Below are 22075 nucleotides of genomic sequence, written 5' to 3'. Positions count from 1 at the left end.
TTCTCATATATATTTTTTTTTAATAAATAATATCCCAATATATTGAAAATTTATAAGGCCCAATTGGGCCCAAATCACAATGATTCCAATGTTTTAGAATGGGTGAAACTTCTTCCAAACCTTCTCACTAAACTGTGGCTAAAACATTCTCATTTCCGAAAGTGTGACTAAACCTAATCCACCCAAATTCATAAATAAATTTATTGTTAAAAATATATCTTTTAACAAGTATGATTTTCAATTTTTTGTGATTTAACATGTGGTTGAACATAGTCAGATACCACCAAACTTATATGATTCATTAGGGTCTGCCATATGATAGATAAGTTTGCTATAAACTATAAATAGTATGAGAGGGAAATTAAAAGAAGTATTCCAATTCAATTCATCATGCTGTCCACAATACAAGCAAATCAGTCTCAAGATAGTGGAGGAGGAGACAAATCATATTTTACATCATGATGATCTTCATAACTTGGAAATTCTTCATAGCTTTTGAGTCATTGACACATCATCAAGGTTAGAAAGACTATTGTCTTTTGTTCCTGAGGAACTTCCTTCCTCAGTCTCACTGATGAAGGCAGATTTATTTGAATTTGAATTGTCAATTCCATACAGCAGAAAATCCAATGATGTTGGTGATGTTTTAGTAAGGAGTGCATAAGAGGAACTTCGTTTAGCCTTCACTCTTCTATGCCATTTAGATAGTGATTTTCTTACATTTTCAGATATCACTGATTTTTTTAATCTTGATCCCATCTGCATTTATACAATCAAGTGCAAATTCACATATTTAGCTTTTCTAGATTTATCAATTCAATTTAAAGGGTAGTAAGTAAACTAATGTTACAACATATTTATTTATGATTTGTAGTGCATGTGTACTTGTGTAGCATCGATGCTCTAGATTGGAGATGTATTCGGAGTCTGACACATGTCAATGGCTTATACTAACACGACAGTGACATATATAGTTACATTTAATTTCTTCCACTTTTTAAATTATTATCGACGTCAGCCTATCGGTGTCAGTAACGTGTCCGATATCTGTCCATGTGTCAGTGCTTCATTGTTGTGTACTTAACAACAACTATTAATATACAAAATTAATTCATTCAAAATCAATTTTCATCACCGCATAACCAAAAACACATATAGATGTATAGGCCCCAAAACTATTCCTTATTTCTAGCAAAAATGAACAAGAGCAAGAAGCTTGACCTGTGTAATGATAACATAGAGAGGAAACGTTATGAAGCTGCACCAGATTTGTGAGACAACCCTGTAACAATAAAAAAAAGTGAAAAATATTTTTTGGTGAAATTGTGATTAAGGTATATGGTAGAAAGAGAAAAACATTAACAAAAACAAATGTATACCCGAATGACAATCGGATCGCAACGTATGTTCGGTTGTTCATGAAGCAAGAAGGATCATTAATTTCCCACTGAACTCAAAATAAAGACATCAATTATAGATTACACATACAATCCAGTTCACAAGAAAGAAATAAATAAAAGCAATAGCAGCAGCCAAAGCAGCAACAACAAAAAATGCCATAGGCCAATCTTTGTGTTTTTGTGTGTGTTTATTTATCTGTTTCTTTAGAGTCGGGTTTGCTGTTCTAACTCAAAGCCTTTGTGGCACATAATGGTGTTACAACCAAAGAACTAATAGACATTCTACCATGAATTAGGTAAAGTAACATGAAAACAATATCAGTTTCTTACCAAGGACCATAAAAATGTTGACATTTCAAATGCATTCTGCAAGATAACAAACAAAAAAGAATGAAGAAATAAAAACTAGTGTATTAGAAATAAAAAGTAAAAGGAAAGCTAATATATTACCTACCAAGAAGGATATCAATTGTATTAACCTCAAGAGAATCCATGGTTTTCCAAACCAAAAGAGCTCATCTCTTAAGTTAAACTGATGAGGCTTCATATATGGGCAATGATCTCTTACTTCAACCGCCAACTTTACAACCACTCGATGCAATTTAGTACCGATTATGAGGATCAACTAAAATGCAAGTTCATACAAGGAAAACCTTTAGTGAAGTGTAACTATTAGTAGAAGATGGCATGCAAAAAAACATAATCATTAGGACTTACAATTGCTGGGACAAAGGAAAGCCAAAAGTAAAAGTTGCTTCCTGAGTGAAAATTATAGCATTTAGTTTTAGACTATGATCACTAATAAAGCTAGAATAGTAATATTTCAGAAACAGAACATCACCAAATATCTACTCTTACAGCATCACTGAGACATTTTGAATGTTGAACCTATGCTAAAAGTTTTTAACCAAATATGCCTTTACAAACAGAAGCATAGTACATTTTGAATGGTGAATTCACCAAGTTAAAACAGGTTATTTCCTTAAGTTGCTTTGCTTAAATTAAGATTGTATCTTAAGTTCTAGCTAACCAACATACTTATGAACTTAATTCAAAACTAGCAGAAACTTACTATGAAAATTTAGAAAAATACAGCATATGGCATATATCCAGAGAACCACACTGCAAAACAAGTCCAGAGAAACTATCAAGTTAACAAACTATCGCTGTATTGACTCACTATTATTCAATTTAATTAGCAGTCTTATTTGTACAACATTAACAAAATGATTATGTTAATTAGGTAAAGAAAGACACCAAATTCATCTGAAGAAAGAAATGATACCTAACACCTACAATGTCACAGAATTCCTCATCCATGCTTCGAAGCATGTAGTTGTGGAAATCGTATGTTAGAGGAAGGTCATGATTCTGTAAAACACCATAGAAAAAAGAAGACAATACAAAAAAATTAGCCAGCTAATAAGTTGAAATAATGGACTTTAGTGCTTCTAAGATACCTATTTTTTTATTTATGAAAGTTACAGTTATGTTGTGATGAAAAAAATGCTCACAGTAATGAAGCCTAAGCGCAATGCCATGTAATCAGCTCGATTGATGGAACTCCAGAATTGGCGACTGAAACATATCTGCAATGCAACATAGCTTCATCAATCATTAGTATTCTAAGAAGCATAGGAAAATGTTACAAAAAGTGCCAAGAAACTTTAAAAGCATGCCATTTTTCTTTCAGTAACATGCCACAATTGACAAGCTTATACAACAAACAGTAATTGGCCTTCTTCAAATAGATTTTAATTAAGCAGTTAGCATATTTGATGAACAACACTTTTGTCCGGAAGAAAAGTACATTTGGATTGATTCTGTTTGTTCCTTTTGCATTTAAATATGATTAATAAAATTGATCCCTTCCACAATATACTCAGAACAAACATAGAAATAAACCATGAATAGATCAACAATTTTCAAAGATCCTTACAAGTTCAGAGAGAAAGACAAAACAAAAAGACTACAAAGAATACCAGCCAAACAAGAACTTTGTGATGACTCCAAGGATGGGATGTGTGGTGAAAAATGAATGTACTAAGCCTCCTCAATCTTATGCTTGAAGTTGAAGTAGTTTGTGAAGTATCTAAACTAACACAATTTGATAAAAAATTATTATTATTCAATCACAAAACTAATGATGTATTGCAAAATAAACTAATTATTGACTCAATGCAGTTATCAGATTCTCAAAACCTTGTAAACTTTGTACAGCCATAGTCTTTGATTCATTTTCCCATCTTCTCCAGCTGTATATCTGAATAAATTATAAAATAAGAAAATTAGTTGCAACCACAAAAATTAGAATAGGAAGAAAGTTTTATATCATGACTATTTTAACCTTGATCATGGCCAGGGCTACAGAAACAAAGCTATAGGAAACATGCGTGATCCCTAGAACAAACACAAAGCGATGAAGCTGCTCAAGGCTTTCATATGAAGCAAATGATTCATGACCCTGGGAAGCAAGTCACAAGTTTTCAGTTAGATATGCACCTTATGAAGCACTAATTCTGACACTGACACCGACATCAGACATGACAATGACAAATTTTAAATGATAAAAGTGATTGAATGACATATTTCAGTGTCATGTTAGTGTCAAACATTGATACATGTTGGATACTAGACACGCATTCAATCTGAAGTGGCGATGCTACATAGCACCTATTAAATCCACTTTAGAACTGAACTATTGAGACCAATATTATTTTGCTTGCATACCAAAAAAAGGCTTTATAGCATTACAAATTTACTATTGAAAGCATCCTAAATGTGAGCTAGAAGAAACAGAAAAGTTGAAAATTACCTTAGGACAATAATTATGCCTGCCATGATGCGCTTGCTCTTTGAGAATTGTTTGATTTGAATATTCTGAATTTGACCATGCAACTTGTTTCACAATTCCAAAACTCTTCTCCATTGCACATGGAAAAAATCTGCTGCTTAATACTGATGACTTAACGCAAATCTTAGCCACAAAAAGAATCCAATGCCCCATCAGCAATGACAGAAGCCCAAAAAGCATTAGTTCTGTTTGAAATAGATATTACCAAAATTTCAGTGTGCCAAACCAAACAAACTTCGCAGATTTAAATATGATTTTAGTCTCCACAATTTTAACGTTTTTTGCTTGGATTCAATTCTTACAAATTCAAAAATTGTTATTTTTAGTCTTTAACGTCGCTTATTGAGCAACGTGTCATTCGACCATGCATGACATCATGACTAAAAACAACAATTTTTGAATTTGTCCGAACTGAATAAAAAAAACTTAAAGGGATTAAAATTAAAAAAAAAACTATAATTGCTTTGATTAAAATCATATTTAAACCTAATATGAAACAACGTGAAAATGGTACCTTAGTCCTTTACCTTCTTGCATCTTTTCCATAGCGGAAAGAAGCGATTTTCTCTTAGTTTTATCCAACCACTGTGACATTAATTACTATTTCAAAATTAAAAACTAAATATTAACAAGAACAATTTCAAAAAAAAACATTAATTATTGTTTCAATATATATAAGAAAAGAAACCTAGAGGTAGACATGAATGTGAGAAATTGGAAAGAGAGAACAAAATATACCTTAAACAATTTTTTCAATGTGCCATGAGATAAGAAACTAAGAGAAACTAAAAGAGCAACGACAGTTGCAACAGCCCAAGTTGGAGTTTCAGCTAAGGATCTTCCATTTCCATTTTCTTTCTCCATCTATGTTATCCTTAATTTCTCAAAAACAAAAAATTACTATGTGTTTTGATGGAAATGGTCGTAAAGTAATGAAAAAGACAAGAATAAAAAACATGTGCAAGTATTGTGTTGTGTGTGAGGTGTCTTGAACTAAGAAGATAGTGTTGCGCATTAATGTGGTTGGTGGTAGATTTGTTGTGACAAAATGTTGAGACAAGAGAATTGAGTAATTGGCAGATGCATGTGTTGTTGTGACGAAACAGTTAGCATAATGGTCCCACTTACTCATTTTAATAATTCAGATTTTGTTTGAGGGGTCATTTTCAAGTGGACCAAATGTGATAAGTAGACTGATTAATTTTATTTAAGTTTAATTAAGTTTTTAATTTGTAATTTTAATTTTATTTGAATTAAACGAACTCGGTTATGAATAGCATAGGTTGAAACGAGATCATGGTTCATAAAAAAAAATTATTATAAAAAGTATAATTAAATTTTGATATTTAAAATTTCTAAAAAATTATATAATTTTATCATAACACATTATTTAATATTTAAATACATCAAAAAATACAAAAGGTATATAAAAAACTGAATTAACAACAAATGATTAAATTAAATTCAACAATTAAATTGTAAGTATAAGTCAATAATAATAAATTAATTAATATATATATATATGTCATATAATAAATTAAGTTTGAGGATTTAAAATGTTATATCTCCTACTCAAATTGAATATTTTTAAATTTAAATTTAAACTTAAATGAATTAAATTGAAATATAAGTTGGATTAACTGAGTGACTAAATTCACATAAAAATTTATATTTTTAAAAATTAATTCTTTTAAAGTAAAAATCTAATAACATAAATAAATTAATAATTAATATTATAAGTACATGTAATTAGTCATTTATTTATATATATAATATCAATTATTTATTATTTATTATTTATTATTTATTTAATTATTAATAATTAATATTATTTAATTTATTTTTTAAATAAATTTCCTACTTACAAAAAACCTAATCCTATTGGTGAACACCTATAGGTCATTTATTCACCATTGGCCCATTGCGAAATTATTGATTCATCGTGGGCATAAGCCACTTTAGTCTCGTGGAAGATATTTACTCACTCTACATGTAAAAAAACGTTGGTCCAGCATCTACAATGGTGAACTCAATATGGGTTCTTTAGATGGGGTACCACATCATCTTGAAGCAATTCATTCATTTTCTACTCCAACAATAAACTCAACATGATTCAAGTTCTACTATGTCACATCACCCTAAATCAACTCATTCATTTTTTACGGTTTAACTTTTAAAAAATCGTATTATATTCCATTACTTTAATTTATACATTAATATTTAATTTTATTATAACTTAAAATATTAATTTAAATGGAAAAATAAATAAAAAAAAGTACGTTAATAAAAATTTTAATAAACTTCTGTAACAAAAATTGTTGAAGAAAAAGTATGAGTAACAAATTGTTTCTATTAATGAGCTAACAATCGTAATTAAAGGAGGAAAAAAAAAGGCTAACGTGGTATATTAACTAAAAAAAACTAATGGTTACAAAATTATTATTATTTAATAAATTAAAAAGAAGTTAACGGCTATAAATTAATAAAAAATGATAAATTTATTATTATTAATAAATTAATAAAAGGTAGCAGTTATAATTATATTATTATTAAATTGTGAAAGTAGATAAAAAAAAATTAAAAAAATAAAAAAGGTAACTGTTATGAAACACCGTTCCTTCCTGACAGTACCGTGATGACACATTGGCACAACTCCAACGGTGAACCCACAAAAAACTGGAAGTTAAGTAATTACACGCTGGCGGACGAACTCATTTTAACTCCCGTTGTAGATGCTCTAAGAGTTTGTCTGGCAGCTTGTAATCACTTAACTTCCAGTTTTTTGTGAGTTCACTATTGGAGTTGTGCCAAGGTATAATCACGATACTTTCAAGAACGGTGCTTCATAGCAGTTACCTTTTTTTTTTTCTATCTACTTTCACAATTTAATAATACTATAATTATAATCGTTACCTTTTATTAATTTATTAATAATAATAAATTTATCTTTTTTTATTAATTTATAGTCGTTAACTTTTTTTTAATTTATTAATAATAATAAAAATAATATATAGCTGTTAACTTCTTTTTAAATTAATTTTTTATTTTAATTTTAAATTAAAATAATGTATAATAATATTAATTGAAATATTTAAATTAATATTTTAAGTTATAGTAAAATTGAATATAAATAAAATATTAATGTATAAATTAAAGTTATGAGATATAATATGGTTTTTTAAAAGTTAAACAGTAAAAAAGAAATGAGTTGATTTAGAGTGATGTGGCATAGTAGAACCTATTTAAATGGATCGTGTTGAGTTCATCGTTGGAGAAAAAAGGAATGAGTTGCAATTACATAACCTTGATGTGGCATAGTAGAACCTATTTAAATGGATCGTGTTGAGTTCATCGTTGGAGAAAAAAGGAATGAGTTGCAATTACATAACCTTTATTTTTTGGCGAGTTCACTATTGGAGATGTGTCAAGCTGTCATCATCGTTCTGTCAAAAAGGAATGGGACTTTGATACGGTTATCTTTTTTTATTATTAATTTATGAATAATAATATATAAATGATTTGTTAGTGGTGAACTCTATCTAATGAACATGTGAGTTCACCGTTAGAGTAAAAACTGAACGAGTCATTTTAAGATGATGTGGTACGGTGAACCTCACTTAATGAACTCATATTGAGTTCACCATTGAAGATGCTCTAATAAAAACCATAATCTATACTTAAAAGTTTTCTATAGAATGTATAACTTTAATTATTGATTTGATATTTTCAAAAATCTATTTTTTTTAGGTTAAATATTCTTTAACTTAATTTCAGTTAACATTTTAGTCATTTATTTATTTATTTTATTTTATTTGGTCCTTTATTTTAATTTTAAGTGATAATTTGATATTTTATATTTTAAAATGTCAATAATATTATCCTTATTTTTTGCAAAAATCCAAAAAATTCATAAAAAAATTCAAACAAAACTCATAAAACTAATTATCATCCTCAATAAATGTAATTTCATCAAATTCATAACTTAAATCTTTAAATAGACTCATATTTTCATCTCCAACAACATCAAATAAAGAAAGACAGATATAAGTTTATTTGAAGATTTGAGTTACGGATTTGATTAAATTTGTTTTACATTACAAAACATAATTAATTTTATGGATTTTGTTTGAAAATTTTGATGAATTTTTGAATTTTTGTAAAAAGAAAAGGATAACATTGTTGACATTTTAAAATACAAAAGATCAAATTGTCACTTAAAATTAAAATAAAGGACCAAATCGAAAAAATAAAAGATAAATGACTAAAACATTAACTGAAATTAAGTTAAGGGATCACTATTTAGCCTTTTTTTATAAACAAATTTTAAGATCAATATTTAGTGTCTCAATATAAAATAAAAATTTATTAAATATTTATAAATAAATTTATATTTATTTTCTTTAATGATATGGTCGAAAATCTAAGTCACAGCTTATAGATTTAATAGCTATTTTTTATTACTAGGCTAAACAATTAAAATTAATAGAATCAAATCAATTGATTGAGGTAAAATTAGACACATTGATTGATCCGAAGTCTACATTGCACATGCACATGGTATTACTTTGACAAATTTTGCACCCGGTTGTAATTTTCATTAGCCCAAACAAATCACACTGAGTAGTCTTTTAATAAAATGGCAAATTTTTTTGACAATCAAATGTCAATATATTAGTTAATATTTTTTCAAATTCAAACTGTAAACGTAATATTAAAGTAGGTCAATTAATTATATGTGTTACTTATAGTTTATTGAAATAATAATTTAATATAAAGAGTATAAATTGTTATAAGACAACTTTTAGATATTGAATAGCAACATCCTGTTACATAATTACAACGTGGTATCTCATTCTCCTTGATGAATGAATTTGGAAATAAAGATTGGAAAATTTAATCAATAATACTAATTGATTATAGTTCTTCTTTGACTACTACTGATGTATTCACTGGAAAGTTGTTTCTAACCCACTCCACATAACCTCCTTCCATGTTCTTCACATTCTTAAAACCCTGTCAACTCAATTCAAACCAATACAAGTTATTAGTGTTGTTTGTGACAAAAGCAAACAAAAAGATATAAAAATAAATAAAACAAAGCATAGTAATAACCTACATTACATATGAATTTTTTGTCTATATGTCTTTATTAAACGAGGGATAATATTTGTATATATTTTTTAACAATATAATTGAAGCTAACATGAATTAGTTAATTACATCAGCTAGAAGATCAATAGAAGCATTCAGAGATCTCACCCCAATTTGGCATCCCTGAAATACATATATTTCGTTAAAGAGATAACAAATTTTTGCTTTAACTACCATTAACCAAAGAAATGTTGAAATTGTAGTTTGTTTTTTTTTTGTTTTTTTTTGGAAAGGAAAAAAAATTGTAAATGACCAACAAAAACAAAGAGATAGTTACCACTTACCACGATAAGAGGATCTTCTTTGTTGCAAGCAGATGAAACATCCTTTAGAAAATCTTGGTTCTTCACCCTGCCTAGTCTCCAAAACACAATATCTTAAATTTTTACCATAGAATTTGTAATAATCATTTTTACATTCCTTGGTAAACAATGGCATATGTAAATGCCATAACTTATAACTAGCATGCAAATGCCACTACCCTTTTTTTGATAAAAATAATAGAATTTATAAAGCTTATATGATTATTTTCAAAAAAAATCATTTGTTTGATTGATAAGTAAGAATAAAAATTGTAAAAAAAATATACTAAACGAAGAGTAAAGTTGAAAGTAAAACGATACACAAAAACTGGATATCCTTTTTTATATATATATATAAGTATAAATATTTATAAAAAAAATTAAGTTATTTAATTTAATAAAAAAAGATAAAATATAATAAATAAAATAGTTTAACGAAAGGATAAAATTTAAAGAAAAAATCATACTAAAAATTGATATGCCTTTTATATTTAACAATGATATTTAGACTTATTTAACTTTTTTACATTAATTTAATACATTAAGGGAGAGATCGAAAAGTTTGTTGATTACTTTTGGGTGCACCCAACAAATATGGAATGTTAATGATCTTAGCAGCATCCACATGTCCTTTCACAAACTCTTCCACCGTCCTACGAATTACCAAAAACTAAGATTAAAAATGGAAAACAAAACAAAACAACAATAAAGTTCCTTAATTAATTTTGTTTTAAATTAAGGACCCCGTAAATAATAATACATATGTACATGTATATATGTTACCTAACATCAAGATAAATGTAGCCAGCTTGGATTAGATTCTTGGCTTCTTGTACATCAATTGTCACAACCTTTGCTCTTGAGCTAACAAAAAGAAGAAGAAGAAATACCAAACGAGGTAACAAGTTTCCCAAAACAGCCATTATGGTATTATTATTACTATTATGGTTTGATTTGTTTGGTTGGTTTTAAGCTTTGAAGTTGTTTTCCTCAGAATACAAAAAACAGAGTGAAGAAATGGTTATTAAAGAGAATTATTATGTTACTGCTACGGCTAATGGTATTATTGTATACCGCTGCTGCTGCTGCTGTTTCAGAATCAATCACAGTTTTGTTGATTAAGAGTGAAAATGTTAATTAATATTTTTAAATGGATAAAATGATAAAAAAATAATATTAATTATCAATAAATTTAATCAGTTAAGACTCAAATTTAATGATAAAGAAATTAAATAATTTAATAAATATAATTTAATTAGAAATATAATGTTGACTGAGATGGAAATAATTAAAAAGTAAAATGATAAATTGGAAAGAAAAAAAATAAAAGTAAACATAGCTTTTACATTAAAGCTTATTATATCAATTTGGTTTAAAATATTGTTTTCTAGCAAAATAAAAATAAAAATTCATCTGGTCATGTTTATCCTAATCAAATACTACTATTTTGTTATTGCCACGTACGGAAACCATTGACACAAACCATATAGTATATTCCAAGTTGCATGATACTGGATGCTCTCAAAGTACTAAGATAAATGGTTTATGCCACATGCTATTTTCCTCTAAATTTAATCACCGACAAAACTATATCTTAGTCAGTAAATGGTCAACTAGTTTTTAATTAAAAAACAAAATATCACGTGGCAATTAATACTTTTATTAACGACATTTCGATTTTTGTTTGCCATTATTGGGGCAAAATAAATTTGCTTTACAAATTATCTAATTAATTTTAATCTCCTAAACGTAAAACTAATACTTCAATTCAAATTATCAGCAAGTACTTGCTTAGAAAATATTGAATTTGTTGTCATACAAAAAAAGTCCAAAACAGGGGTTGCAACAAGTGTTAAATATTTAATTTGGAAATTTGCCACTTGCTTTTATTATGCACCACACGAAATAACAAAACCATGTCCTTTAAGTCAAACTTGTCACATTAATTAATTAATTTAAAAAAAATTAATATTATATTTATAAATTTTTTGAATCAACTACGTAGAACTTCAATATTTATATAATAAATGCATTAAACTGTTCATTTAAAATCAAACGATTTAAATTTTAAATTTTAATTTAAACCGTACGATCTTAATTAAACAATTTAGACGTTGTTTTCTCTTTAATAAAAAAATATTGAGTGACGTATCATTTGTCTTAGTGATAGGAATAGACACCACATGTCAAATAATTCATGAAAAAAGGAACATATAAATAGCAATTAAGTAACAAAACAAAGTCATATGTAGATTCAAATTATTGTTACAAAAAAAAATCAGTATGGTATCATTCCCTAGTAATTTTGTAGGTGAAAAATGGTTAGGATTTGTGACAGCAATATGGGTTCAAGCAATATGTGGAAACAATTATACATTTGCAAACTATTCAGATGTATTGAAGTCTCTAATGTCTTTGACACAGATGCAACTTAACAATCTCTCTGTTGTGAAAGATGTTGGTAAAGCTTTTGGTATATTATCAGGTCTTGTTTCTGATCGTTGGCCAACTTCAGTTATTCTCATGATTGGAGCTATTATGGGATTTATTGGCTATGGTGTTCAATGGCTTGTTGTTAGCCAAAGAATCACCCCTCTCCCTTATTGGCTGGTAAATATACTTTTTTTCTTTCTAATCATAGAATACACCATTTATTGATTATTATTCTTATTAATTTTAGAGATTCATTTTGATTCATACTATTAACTTGCCAATCATAAATTATGTTGTGTGTGTGAGTTTTAAGGTAGTAGTTAGGATTATACAGAACTTTTTAATTTTTATGGAGTAGAGATTGTAATTTGTTGTCAATTTATTTGCCAATCATAAAATAATTTGTAATTTGTAATTTGTTGATTCATACTATTAACTTGCCAATCATAAATTATATTGGCTATTTCACTAATTTAAGTTTATTTATCGGTATATAAATATTTGTAAAACTGTTAAAGTTAATCAAAATAGTTTATACTTTCTTTGTCACTTTTTTTTAATAAAAGTTATTTTTAGGAGTTGACCGTTTATTATTACAACTTTTGAAAAATAATAATCCTTAAAAAAAAAAAGAAGCTAAATCTCTTTATAAAATGTGATTTTACCACAAACATAAAATAAATTATACTTTTTTAAAAAACCTTTAAATTATTAAAAGTTAAAATCATTTATTTTTTAATCCTTAACAAACGGATTTTATAAGTTATAACAAGTCCATAAACTATTTTCTAACTTATGTTTATAATAAACTTTATACAGTTTGATTCCATTTTATCTTAATTACATGATAAACATGTATGTTATAATTTGTTCAAACACAATCTTAGTTGTTACAGAAGCATTTCTAGGAAAAAATTCAATTAGTTTGATTAGTTTGAAACTATTTTTCAGATGTGTGTATTCATGTGTATGGGAGGAAACAGCACAACATGGATGAACACAGCAGTACTAGTAACTTGCATGAGAAACTTCTCAAAAAACCGTGGTCCTATTTCTGGCATTCTTAAAGGCTATGTAGGACTCAGCACAGCAATCTTCACTGACATATGCACTGCTTTATTTTCCTCAGATCCATCTAAGTTTCTTTTAATGCTCACTATTGTTCCTGCTGTCATTTGTCTCATTGCTTCTCTTTTCCTTCATGAAACAAAATCAGCTTCAACTTCTATAGAAGAAAACCAAGAGACAAGATTCTTCAATGTGTTTAACTTGATTGCAGTTACTGTAGCTGTTTATCTCTTGGCTTTTGATGTCACTGGACCTCATGAACATGTTCTTTCATTGGTTTTCTCAATTGGACTTCTTGTTCTGTTAGCTATGCCACTTCTTGTTCCTTTGTATTTGGTCATGTTTAAAACTAGTACTACTTTTGACAGAGAAAAACAGACTCATGAACCATTGTTGGAAGAAAAGGTTTTAGATGAAAATGAAGAGAGATCTAAGGTGGAGGAAGTTGAGACGAAACGAAAACCGATGATAGGCGAAGAACATACCATCGTTGAAATGGCGAAAACTTTTGATTTTTGGATTCTGTTTGTGTCATTTCTTTGTGGTGTTGGAACAGGACTTTGTGTGATGAATAATATGGGACAAATGGGACTAGCACTTGGTTATAGTGATGTTTCTTTGTTCATTTCTTTCATTAGCATTTGGGGTTTCTTTGGACGCATTCTTTCTGGTTCACTCTCTGAATACTATATTAGGTTTGATCACTTGTCACCATTGTTTCTTCAATTCTTATACACATGACTTCTTAATTTGTTATTATAACCATAGTTTTTTAATAAAAGGCTGAGCTACGAGTCAAAAGTCAAAGTTTTTTTATGTATCTGCTACTGTAGTGTAGGCCGCATTTAACCTTGATTCTTTGCAATATCAAGGATTGTGATTTCGGTCTAGAGGCTCTAATTTATTGACCTTGAATGTTGTTGGGTATGACTCATAATTTACTGATAAGTGTACAAAGTCGCTTGACCAGAGCAAGGCTCATATGTCTGTTGGATTGTGACTGGGATTGTAGGGGACGTAGCCTCATGCCATACAACTCATAGGGTAATATTGTAAAATGGATCATAGTATTTAAACACAAGTTGTAATATGCAACTAAAATTTGAATAATAGAAAGGTACTGTAATTTCGTGATGAAATACCATTTGTTCTTTGTTTGCGTTTTTTGTTATCTGTGTTTTCTTTTGAACTGAAAGTTTTGTTCTAAAAATTGTTAATTTTATATTGCAGAAAATCAGGCATGCCAAGGCTAGTTTGGAATGCTGCTGCTCAAATTTTAATGGTTTTTGGGTACATTGCATTAGCTATGGCCTTACCAGGATCACTATACATTGGTTCAATATTAGTAGGAATATGTTATGGAGTTCGTCTAACTATAACACCAGCAGCAGCTTCAGAACTATTTGGTCTCAAATACTATGGTTTATTATACAACATCCTAATTCTCAACCTTCCTATAGGTTCATTCATCTTTTCTGGTCTCATTGCTGGTTATCTTTATGATCTTGAAGCTACAAGTGTGCCAGGTGGAGGAAACACTTGTATTGGAGCTCATTGTTTCAGGCTTGTGTATGTCATTATGGCTTTTGCTTCTGTTTTGGGGTGTGGATTGGACTTGTTGCTTGTAGTTAGAACAAAAAAGGTATATTCCAAGATACAACTAGAGAGAACTCTTGTCAATTCTTAAGTTCAACATTGAGATGGTTATGTTCTTTAAACTTTTTTTTTTTGCATTGGCTTAGGAAAATTTTAGGACTTTTAGGTTAGAAGATGATTGTCAATATTTGTTATTCAAAGGAGACTCAAATTTGAAAGAATGTGGTGTTTTACATTAATGATTTTTTTGCAATAATAGATGAGTTGTTTTACATTCTAGATATTTTGTCTAAATTTATACTACATTTTATTGATGATAAAATATTCAATATAGTAAAAGTAATCATATTTTTGTCTTTTTAAACATTTAACTTGCAATATATTTGATTCAAGAGTAAATATAAAGAACTAAAGGTTTTTTGACAAAGATTTTTCTGTCCTAAACCAACATTAGGAATAAGAAATTGTAGGAAAGGTCTTTGTAGTTTATTACGGAGTTTAATTAATTGTGTTTAAGACTAAGTCTTCTTTTTCGATTATGCAATACATAAGGTTATAGAGTACACTTCAATATTACAATTAAGATATCTTTGTAGTCCACATGATGTTTGCAACCAAGAAAAAAGTGAAAGCAAAAGTTATTTTTTTGATATAGATTATAGTACGTCAGCACTTAGCAGCGATGATAAAGTTGTTTATCAAAGAGTGTAAAATTATATAAATCATTTATATGGATCGATTTTATATTTCTCAAGTATTTGATTTGGTATTGTTATCTTATCCTGAAGAAAAAGTTCACTTATCTTAAAGATTCAAAAAGTACTAACAAGCAATGGGATACTGTGCTTTGAATTACAGTGAGAGTATTTTTAAATTTCTATTTACATTTTTTTCATTTATATTATGTTCACGTTTTACATTTATGTTTACATTTTTTCTAAATATATTAATTGTATTACCTTTGTCGTGAAGAAACATTTTGGGGTCCAAAGTTGAGATATAAAAAGATACAACCAAAGAAGAATTAATTAATGGAGTGAAGTCACATTATCTCGGGGACTAAAGCTGATTTATTTTGTTTTCTTTTGTGCCACTGCTCACGTGGACTTTAATCTCAAAAGACCCAATTTGGTAAAAGAAACATACCCTTATTTTTACAAAATTGGAAATGGAACCTTATGTATACTATGCCACTTGAATGTTGGCAATTTGGGTCACCCTAGTTTTGGCCTCTTTGCAGCTTTATTTCATTTTCGGATAATAAGTGTTGTCAGCTAAAATGTTAAATCAAATGTGCATATTTAAGAGCTTTAGAGATCGTATAAAGCTAAAGTATTTCTCAATTATCTCTAGTATATATTTTTAGAACAGTCATATTGGAATATAAAATGGGACAAAAATACATTATTATATAAAATAAGTCATATTTTATTTTTTTATAAATTATTAAAGTATTGTATTTATGTTTTATTATTTTAGGTTACATTTTATGTTTTAATAATATTACTTTTAATTTTATGTTGATATGGTTTCTATTTCTCAAAAGAAGTTAACATACATCGCCTCTTTTGAATGTGCTGATGAAATTCAAGTTTTATGGGCATGTGACCATTTATAAGGCACATTCAACTTGCTATGAATTCAAGTTCAATTTGAGATGTGTAATCAATTCTAATGTTGTATATACATTAGACAAACAGATCCACTTGTGGATAAACTAGTTAGGCCTAAAAAAAAATTGATTTAAAAAAAATAACCCTAATCTTTTAATTTTTATAAATAACATTTCTTTTTTTTTTTTACAAAAAAAGAGAGAACGCATTTTCTTCTCTATTTCATTGAAATTAAAGTATATATTTTTTCTTCAATCTTCTACATAACATTGTGGTATGTTTGATTTGAAATTAAATACTAGGTTTAATAACATGAGAGTTAAAAAAGATTGATAGTCAAATTATTGTTTTCATATTATCTTCATCAATCTTTAAAGTAATTTTGGTTGACTTTTGCTTGTTTTATCTGTTTATATTATGTTCATTCTATTGTGTATTCTATTGTGTATATTCTACACGAAACTTCTCGGCACCAGTGAAGTTATTAAATATAAATACCTAGTTAAGGTATGATAAGCATTAATTTCTATTTCTATGGCATGTTTGCTTGTAAGCCAACAAATAGATTTGATATGACATGTTTGCTTGTAAACCAGGATAGGATAGATTTGATATGGTAAATTCATTCAATGGATACATTGCACAAAACCGATATTTGGGATTTAGTTCTTCTTCTTTGTGGAAAACGTGTTATTGGGTCTCGTTGGGTATACAAGATCAAAACTAAGTTTGATTGGTCAATTGAGCACTACAAAGCACGTCTTGTTGCTAAGGGATTCTCTTAACAATATGGTATGGATCATGAGGAGAATTTGTCTCCTGTAGCAAAGATGACCATTATTTGTACTCTTATTTATGTTGCATCCATTCGTCAATGACATATTTTTCAAATGGATGTAAAAAATGTTTTATTAAATGGTGAGCTTCATGAAGAAGTTTATATGGTCCCTCCACAAGGAGTTTCTCATAATCAAGGGGAAGTATGTAAGTTGAAAAAGGCTCTCTATGGTCTTAAACAAGCTCATCGAGCTTGGTTTGAGAAATTCTCTATTGTGATCACTTATGTTGGTTTCTGCTCTAGTGAACATGATTCTGCATTATTTATAAGGTCCACCACTTATGGTCGTATTATATTTTCTATGTATGTTGATGATATGACTATTACAGGTGACAATGTTAGTGGAATCAATGAGTTGAAATTGCAGTTAGCCAAGCAATTTGAGATGAAGGACTTGGGAACTTTTTGCTATTTCTTGAGAATTGAAGTTGCCTTCCCTCCTAGAGGCTACCTTCTTTCTCAATCCAAGTACATTTCCAACATTCTTGACTAGGCTTGTCTTTTTGATACTAGAGCAGCAAATACTCCTCTTGAATTGAATGTGAAATATGCTTCCTCAGATGGTGTTCCTTTATCAGATCCTACTTTGTATGGTACTTTGGTTGGCAGCTTAGTGTATCTTACGATTACTAGACATGATGTTGCTTATGTTGTTAGTCAGTTTGTTGTAGCGGTTCTTCGTATTCTTTGTTATATTCGAGGAACTCAATTTTAAAGCCTTCTCTTTCCATCGTCATCCTAATTGGAGTTACGTGTTTATTCTGATGCTGATTGGGCTAGTGACACCACATATCATAAATCCACCACAAGGATTTGAATTTTTCTTGGAAACTCTCTTATTTCTTGGAAGAGTAAGAAACATGACATTGTCTCTCGCTCTTCTGCAGAAGCTGAGTATCGTGCTATGACACTCGTTGCTGCTGAAATAATTTGGTTGCGTTAGATTTTGTCTGATATGAGTATCTCTATTTTTGAACCAACTCCGGTGCACTACGATAACAAGAGTGATATTCAAATTGCTCATAACTTAGTCTTTCATGAGCGCACCAAACACATTGAGATTAATTGTCATCTTACTCGTCAACGTCTTCAACATGAAAATATTACTCTACCGTTTGTCTCTTCTTCCTTACAAATTGCTGATTTATTCACAAAGATGCATTCCATTAAACGTTTTCGTTTTTTAGTTGACAAACTTTTAATGTTCTATGTTAATGCATCGTGAATTTGAGGGGAGATGTTAGATAATGTTATTATATATTAGTAGTAATGGTATTCTAGACATTTCTATTCTCTTGTATGTATATTCATTGTAACTCTATTAACTCAAGTTTGGTTCATTATATGTTATGAAATCCTAGAAAGGTTGTCTCTCTTCTTCTTCCTTTTCTCCATGTATGTCATTGTTGACAATGTTTACTTCTAACATTTTTTACTTTACGCAAGAATAAAAAAGTGTGGTTATCCTGAATGAAATAATTAAAATGTGGTATATTATTAAAAATAATGATGTTAGTTTGAGTTTAGTTAGTTAGTTGATAAGTATATATAATTAATGAGTTAGTTAGTTGATTAAACTTAGTTAGTTGGTTGGTTAAGTTCAATTGTACTCTACAAATAGAGTTATTGTATTTGTTTTGTTTCTTTTTAATCATCAATATGAAATATTTTAAGTAGTTTTCTTTTGTACTCTACAAATAGAGTTATTGACCTTGGTGGAATCCTCGTTACTACCTTATTTTGTTTCTTCTTATCATTATGTTTAGCTGATTTTTGATTATGACAAAATCAAGATAGGGTCAACTCTTGTTGGCCTTGGGTGCCTTGGAGCTACAATTTCTTTCTGTCCTTGGATTTCATCTTTCTGGACTTACAATACTTATTCCAAATTTTGAGCTTTGTTCAATTTTATTACTATATTACTATTTCATTCATTCAATTTTGTAATCCAAACTCAGATCAATAATTCTCTTATTCTGAGTTTGTGGGATATATTAGAAATAAGGAAGTTAGTTTGAGTTGTGTTAATTAGTTAGTTGATTAAACATAGTTGATGAGTTAGTGAGTTGAGTACACTTAATTAGTTGGTTAAGTTAAAATGTGGTCTATAAGTAGAGCTATTGTATTAATTATTTTCTATCTTTTTAATCATTAATATGAAATATTTTTAAAAAATTTATTTTGTATCAAACTTTCAAATTTATTTTTATTATGAAATTTATCTTCGAGATCATAAAATCTCGTAATTTCTAACATATTTTATTGTCGTAAAAGTTAACATAATTTAAGATAATTAATAAATTCAGTTTAGTCCCTTAAAAATATAAAATGAATTAGATTTGTTATGACAAAAATTGCAATAGTCAATTTGATTCATGTCATCAAGAAAAATATATCAACAACACAAAACTCAACAAACAAAAATGCAATGTGCAAAAAAAAATAGTAGAGCACCATGCATCAATATCACCTTAAAATAGCGGCATCAAGTGTAAAATATATTTAATTTCTTGTTCTCGTTTGTGATGTTTAAAAACATTTTATTTTTTGTATTTAAATTTTATTTTAACTGGTAAAATTTGAAAATTTATAATTATGTGAGTTAATAACGGTGTTAGACTGAAAAAACTAATTATTCTTGTAAAAAAAATAATCTATTTCATAATTGAAAGCATAATTTTTTTTTTCTTCGAATTCGAGGATTCTTATTCTAATTCACATTACAAATTGGAGAATGAACGAGAAGTCAACATCTGAAACCATTTTTTATCTCTCTTCATTAAAGAGAATAGCAACAAACTCTGTAAAATTTTCTTTAACAGACGATCATGCAATTTTTAGTAAGATGACACAATCTAACCATTTAAATATTGTATTGTAATTAAAATATCTACTTATAATTGATCACCATATTATTCCTTATTTTTTGATGTTACACATACCTAATATATGAAAAACTGATAGTTTAACGTGTAGATTAATAAGTTAATGCCATTTTAATAAACCTAATTTTAGATGAAGATTTAGTTAGGAACTAAAATGTTTCAATTTATTTTTGTTCAAGATTAGAAATTGTATTTTTTTTAAAGGACCAAACATGGTCATAATTAATTTTCTTTTTCAATTTATTATTTAAAATATACAAATGAATGAATTATGTACAATTATATAAAAATATTAAAACTAACAAACGAGTTACTTATCACATAAACACCACATCAATTAAAATATCTACATTGTAAGTGTTGAGAATGATTTCTTTCACCCAAATGATTTTAAAACAAACGAAAATGATTAGCTTTGAAAACAAAATATAAGTGGAAGACTTATCTTGAAGAAAAATTTAGATGAACTGAAGTAGATGGGGAATATTTAGTAAGTAATAAAAATATATTTAATCAAGGTATTTCATCATTATATTTTACGTCTCAATATAATTTAACCGTCTCTCCTCATAATAATTTTTTCGAAAATTCTAGCGTGGATCATCAACATCAAATATAATTTAAGCTTAGAATCGGAAAATAGTACCATAGTTGATAATGATATGAATTAAATCTTAAGAGACACTTTATTTTTAAACAAGTGACTTTTAAAGCATCAACCACATTTTTTTACGTATAAGTCACAAATTTTTGTGAAGTCCATAAAAAGCCCAAAAAGACAAGAAGGTCCATCCAAACTCATCCATACACAATCATTCAACTTTAATTGCCTATCAGAAAATTAAAAAATCAAATCATTCAATTTTCAATCTCAAACCATTTTCATCTCCCTTCCCCCACCCACACCAACCCTCACATTTTTCTCACCAAAGCACACTTTTCCTTCACACTATATTCAATCTCAAATTCCACACCCAAATCTACTTACCTGTTCCCCATTTTTTTTTCTTCAAAAAACCCCCAAAAACCACACTCATAATTTCAGCTCAAATTCATCATAACCACTAACCCAAACCTAAAGCCAAAACTCTCATTTCTCTAAAATCACACTCAACAAAAAGAAACAGAATAAATACCCAGAATATTCCAAGAACCCCACATAAAAACACCCCTTTCGCTTCATAACCTTTCTCAATCGCATTCTCAAACACAAAATAAAATAATGGGAACTTTATTGTTAGAAGGTTGGTTAGTTCTCCCATTTTTCTTTATGTTTCTTTCTATTTACCTAATCGGTTACTTCATTGTTTTCCGTAACCGAACCCTAAAGAATCGATCTGAATTTTCAAGCTGCTTGATTTCACTCTTTCACGGCACACCCGCCGCAATTCTCGGCGCAACCGCTGTGTTCGCCGATAGCAACCGCGGCTTCGCCGCTGTCAACACCGATTTCCAGAAAACTGTTCTCGATTATAGCATCGCTTACTTCATAACCGATCTGTTACACTACGTCGTTTTCTTTCCAAGCGACGTTCTCTTTATCGCTCACCATTTAGCCACGCTTTTCGTCATCGTCACGTGCCGTCACGTGGTCTCACACGGCGCTTTCTCCGTCGTGGTTTTGCTTGCTCTCGCTGAAGTCACGAGTTTGTGTCAGAATATATGGACGCTAGCCGGTGCTTGTCGCCGGGAAGATCTGTTTGCCGCTAGGGTTTACGACGCATTGTCGCCGCCGTTTTATGTGATGTATTCTATTGTGAGGGGGTTTGTGGGCCCTTACTTTGTTTTTAGGATGGTAATGTTTTATGCTAGTGGGCTTGCTTTTGGGCTTATTCCTACATGGATTTGGGCTTCTTGGGCTATTGTTGTGTTTGGGGCTATTGGGGTTAGTATTATGTGGATTTACTCTCGTTGGGTTGAATTCTTTAGGGAAAG

The 22075-nt window shown here is 28.9% G+C and overlaps 4 protein-coding genes across 10 annotated transcripts in view; 2 read left to right on the top strand and 2 right to left on the bottom strand.

Annotated features, from left to right (window-relative positions):
• Positions 1-316: 316 nt before the first annotated feature.
• Positions 317-5315, bottom strand: LOC101505951 (MLO-like protein 4). 6 transcript variants are annotated; one of them, XM_012718959.3, is made up of 15 exons: positions 4993-5315; positions 4782-4839; positions 4216-4439; positions 3748-3864; positions 3603-3663; positions 3383-3492; positions 2915-2989; positions 2686-2771; positions 2473-2522; positions 2118-2158; positions 1855-2025; positions 1731-1766; positions 1380-1447; positions 1222-1282; positions 317-759 (listed from the first exon to the last, which is right to left on the bottom strand). In XM_012718959.3, exons 1-15 carry the CDS (start codon positions 5116-5118, stop codon positions 487-489), a joined length of 1557 nt encoding a protein of 518 aa, XP_012574413.1. In that variant the 5' UTR covers positions 5119-5315; the 3' UTR covers positions 317-486. The 6 variants fall into 6 exon arrangements, with proteins under 6 accessions (XP_012574413.1, XP_012574415.1, XP_073220194.1 ...); XM_012718961.3 differs by having other exon boundaries at positions 4769-4839; positions 4993-5314; XM_073364093.1 differs by having other exon boundaries at positions 4769-4854; positions 4993-5129.
• A 3723-nt stretch (positions 5316-9038) lies between these two features.
• LOC101505401 (thiosulfate sulfurtransferase 18-like) lies at positions 9039-10721 on the bottom strand. 2 transcript variants are annotated; one of them, XM_004512088.4, is made up of 5 exons: positions 10491-10721; positions 10281-10360; positions 9690-9760; positions 9475-9528; positions 9039-9267 (listed from the first exon to the last, which is right to left on the bottom strand). In XM_004512088.4, exons 1-5 carry the CDS (start codon positions 10628-10630, stop codon positions 9169-9171), a joined length of 444 nt encoding a protein of 147 aa, XP_004512145.1. In that variant the 5' UTR covers positions 10631-10721; the 3' UTR covers positions 9039-9168. The 2 variants fall into 2 exon arrangements, with proteins under 2 accessions (XP_004512145.1, XP_004512146.1); XM_004512089.4 differs by lacking the exon at positions 9475-9528.
• Positions 10722-11943: 1222 nt separating this feature from the next.
• On the top strand, positions 11944-15085 carry LOC101505083 (protein NUCLEAR FUSION DEFECTIVE 4-like). The gene is made up of 3 exons (XM_004512087.4): positions 11944-12317; positions 13092-13903; positions 14439-15085. The coding sequence occupies exons 1-3, from the start codon at positions 11991-11993 to the stop codon at positions 14893-14895; spliced, it is 1596 nt and encodes a 531-aa protein (XP_004512144.1). The 5' UTR covers positions 11944-11990; the 3' UTR covers positions 14896-15085.
• A 5851-nt stretch (positions 15086-20936) lies between these two features.
• The window catches only part of LOC101504569 (TLC domain-containing protein At5g14285), a 1316-nt gene continuing 177 nt past the window's right edge, over positions 20937-22075 (top strand). The window contains exon 1 of the mRNA XM_073364131.1: positions 20937-22075. This exon is cut by the window's right edge and continues 177 nt beyond it. Coding sequence (XP_073220232.1) covers positions 21363-22075 — 713 coding nt within the window. The 5' untranslated portion in view covers positions 20937-21362.

This window comes from Cicer arietinum, chromosome 8 (genome assembly GCF_000331145.2).
Source record: "Cicer arietinum cultivar CDC Frontier isolate Library 1 chromosome 8, Cicar.CDCFrontier_v2.0, whole genome shotgun sequence".
NCBI lineage: Eukaryota > Viridiplantae > Streptophyta > Magnoliopsida > Fabales > Fabaceae > Cicer > Cicer arietinum.
The sequence above is the reverse complement of the archived record's forward strand: the minus strand, read 5'-3'. Positions and strand labels throughout refer to the sequence as shown.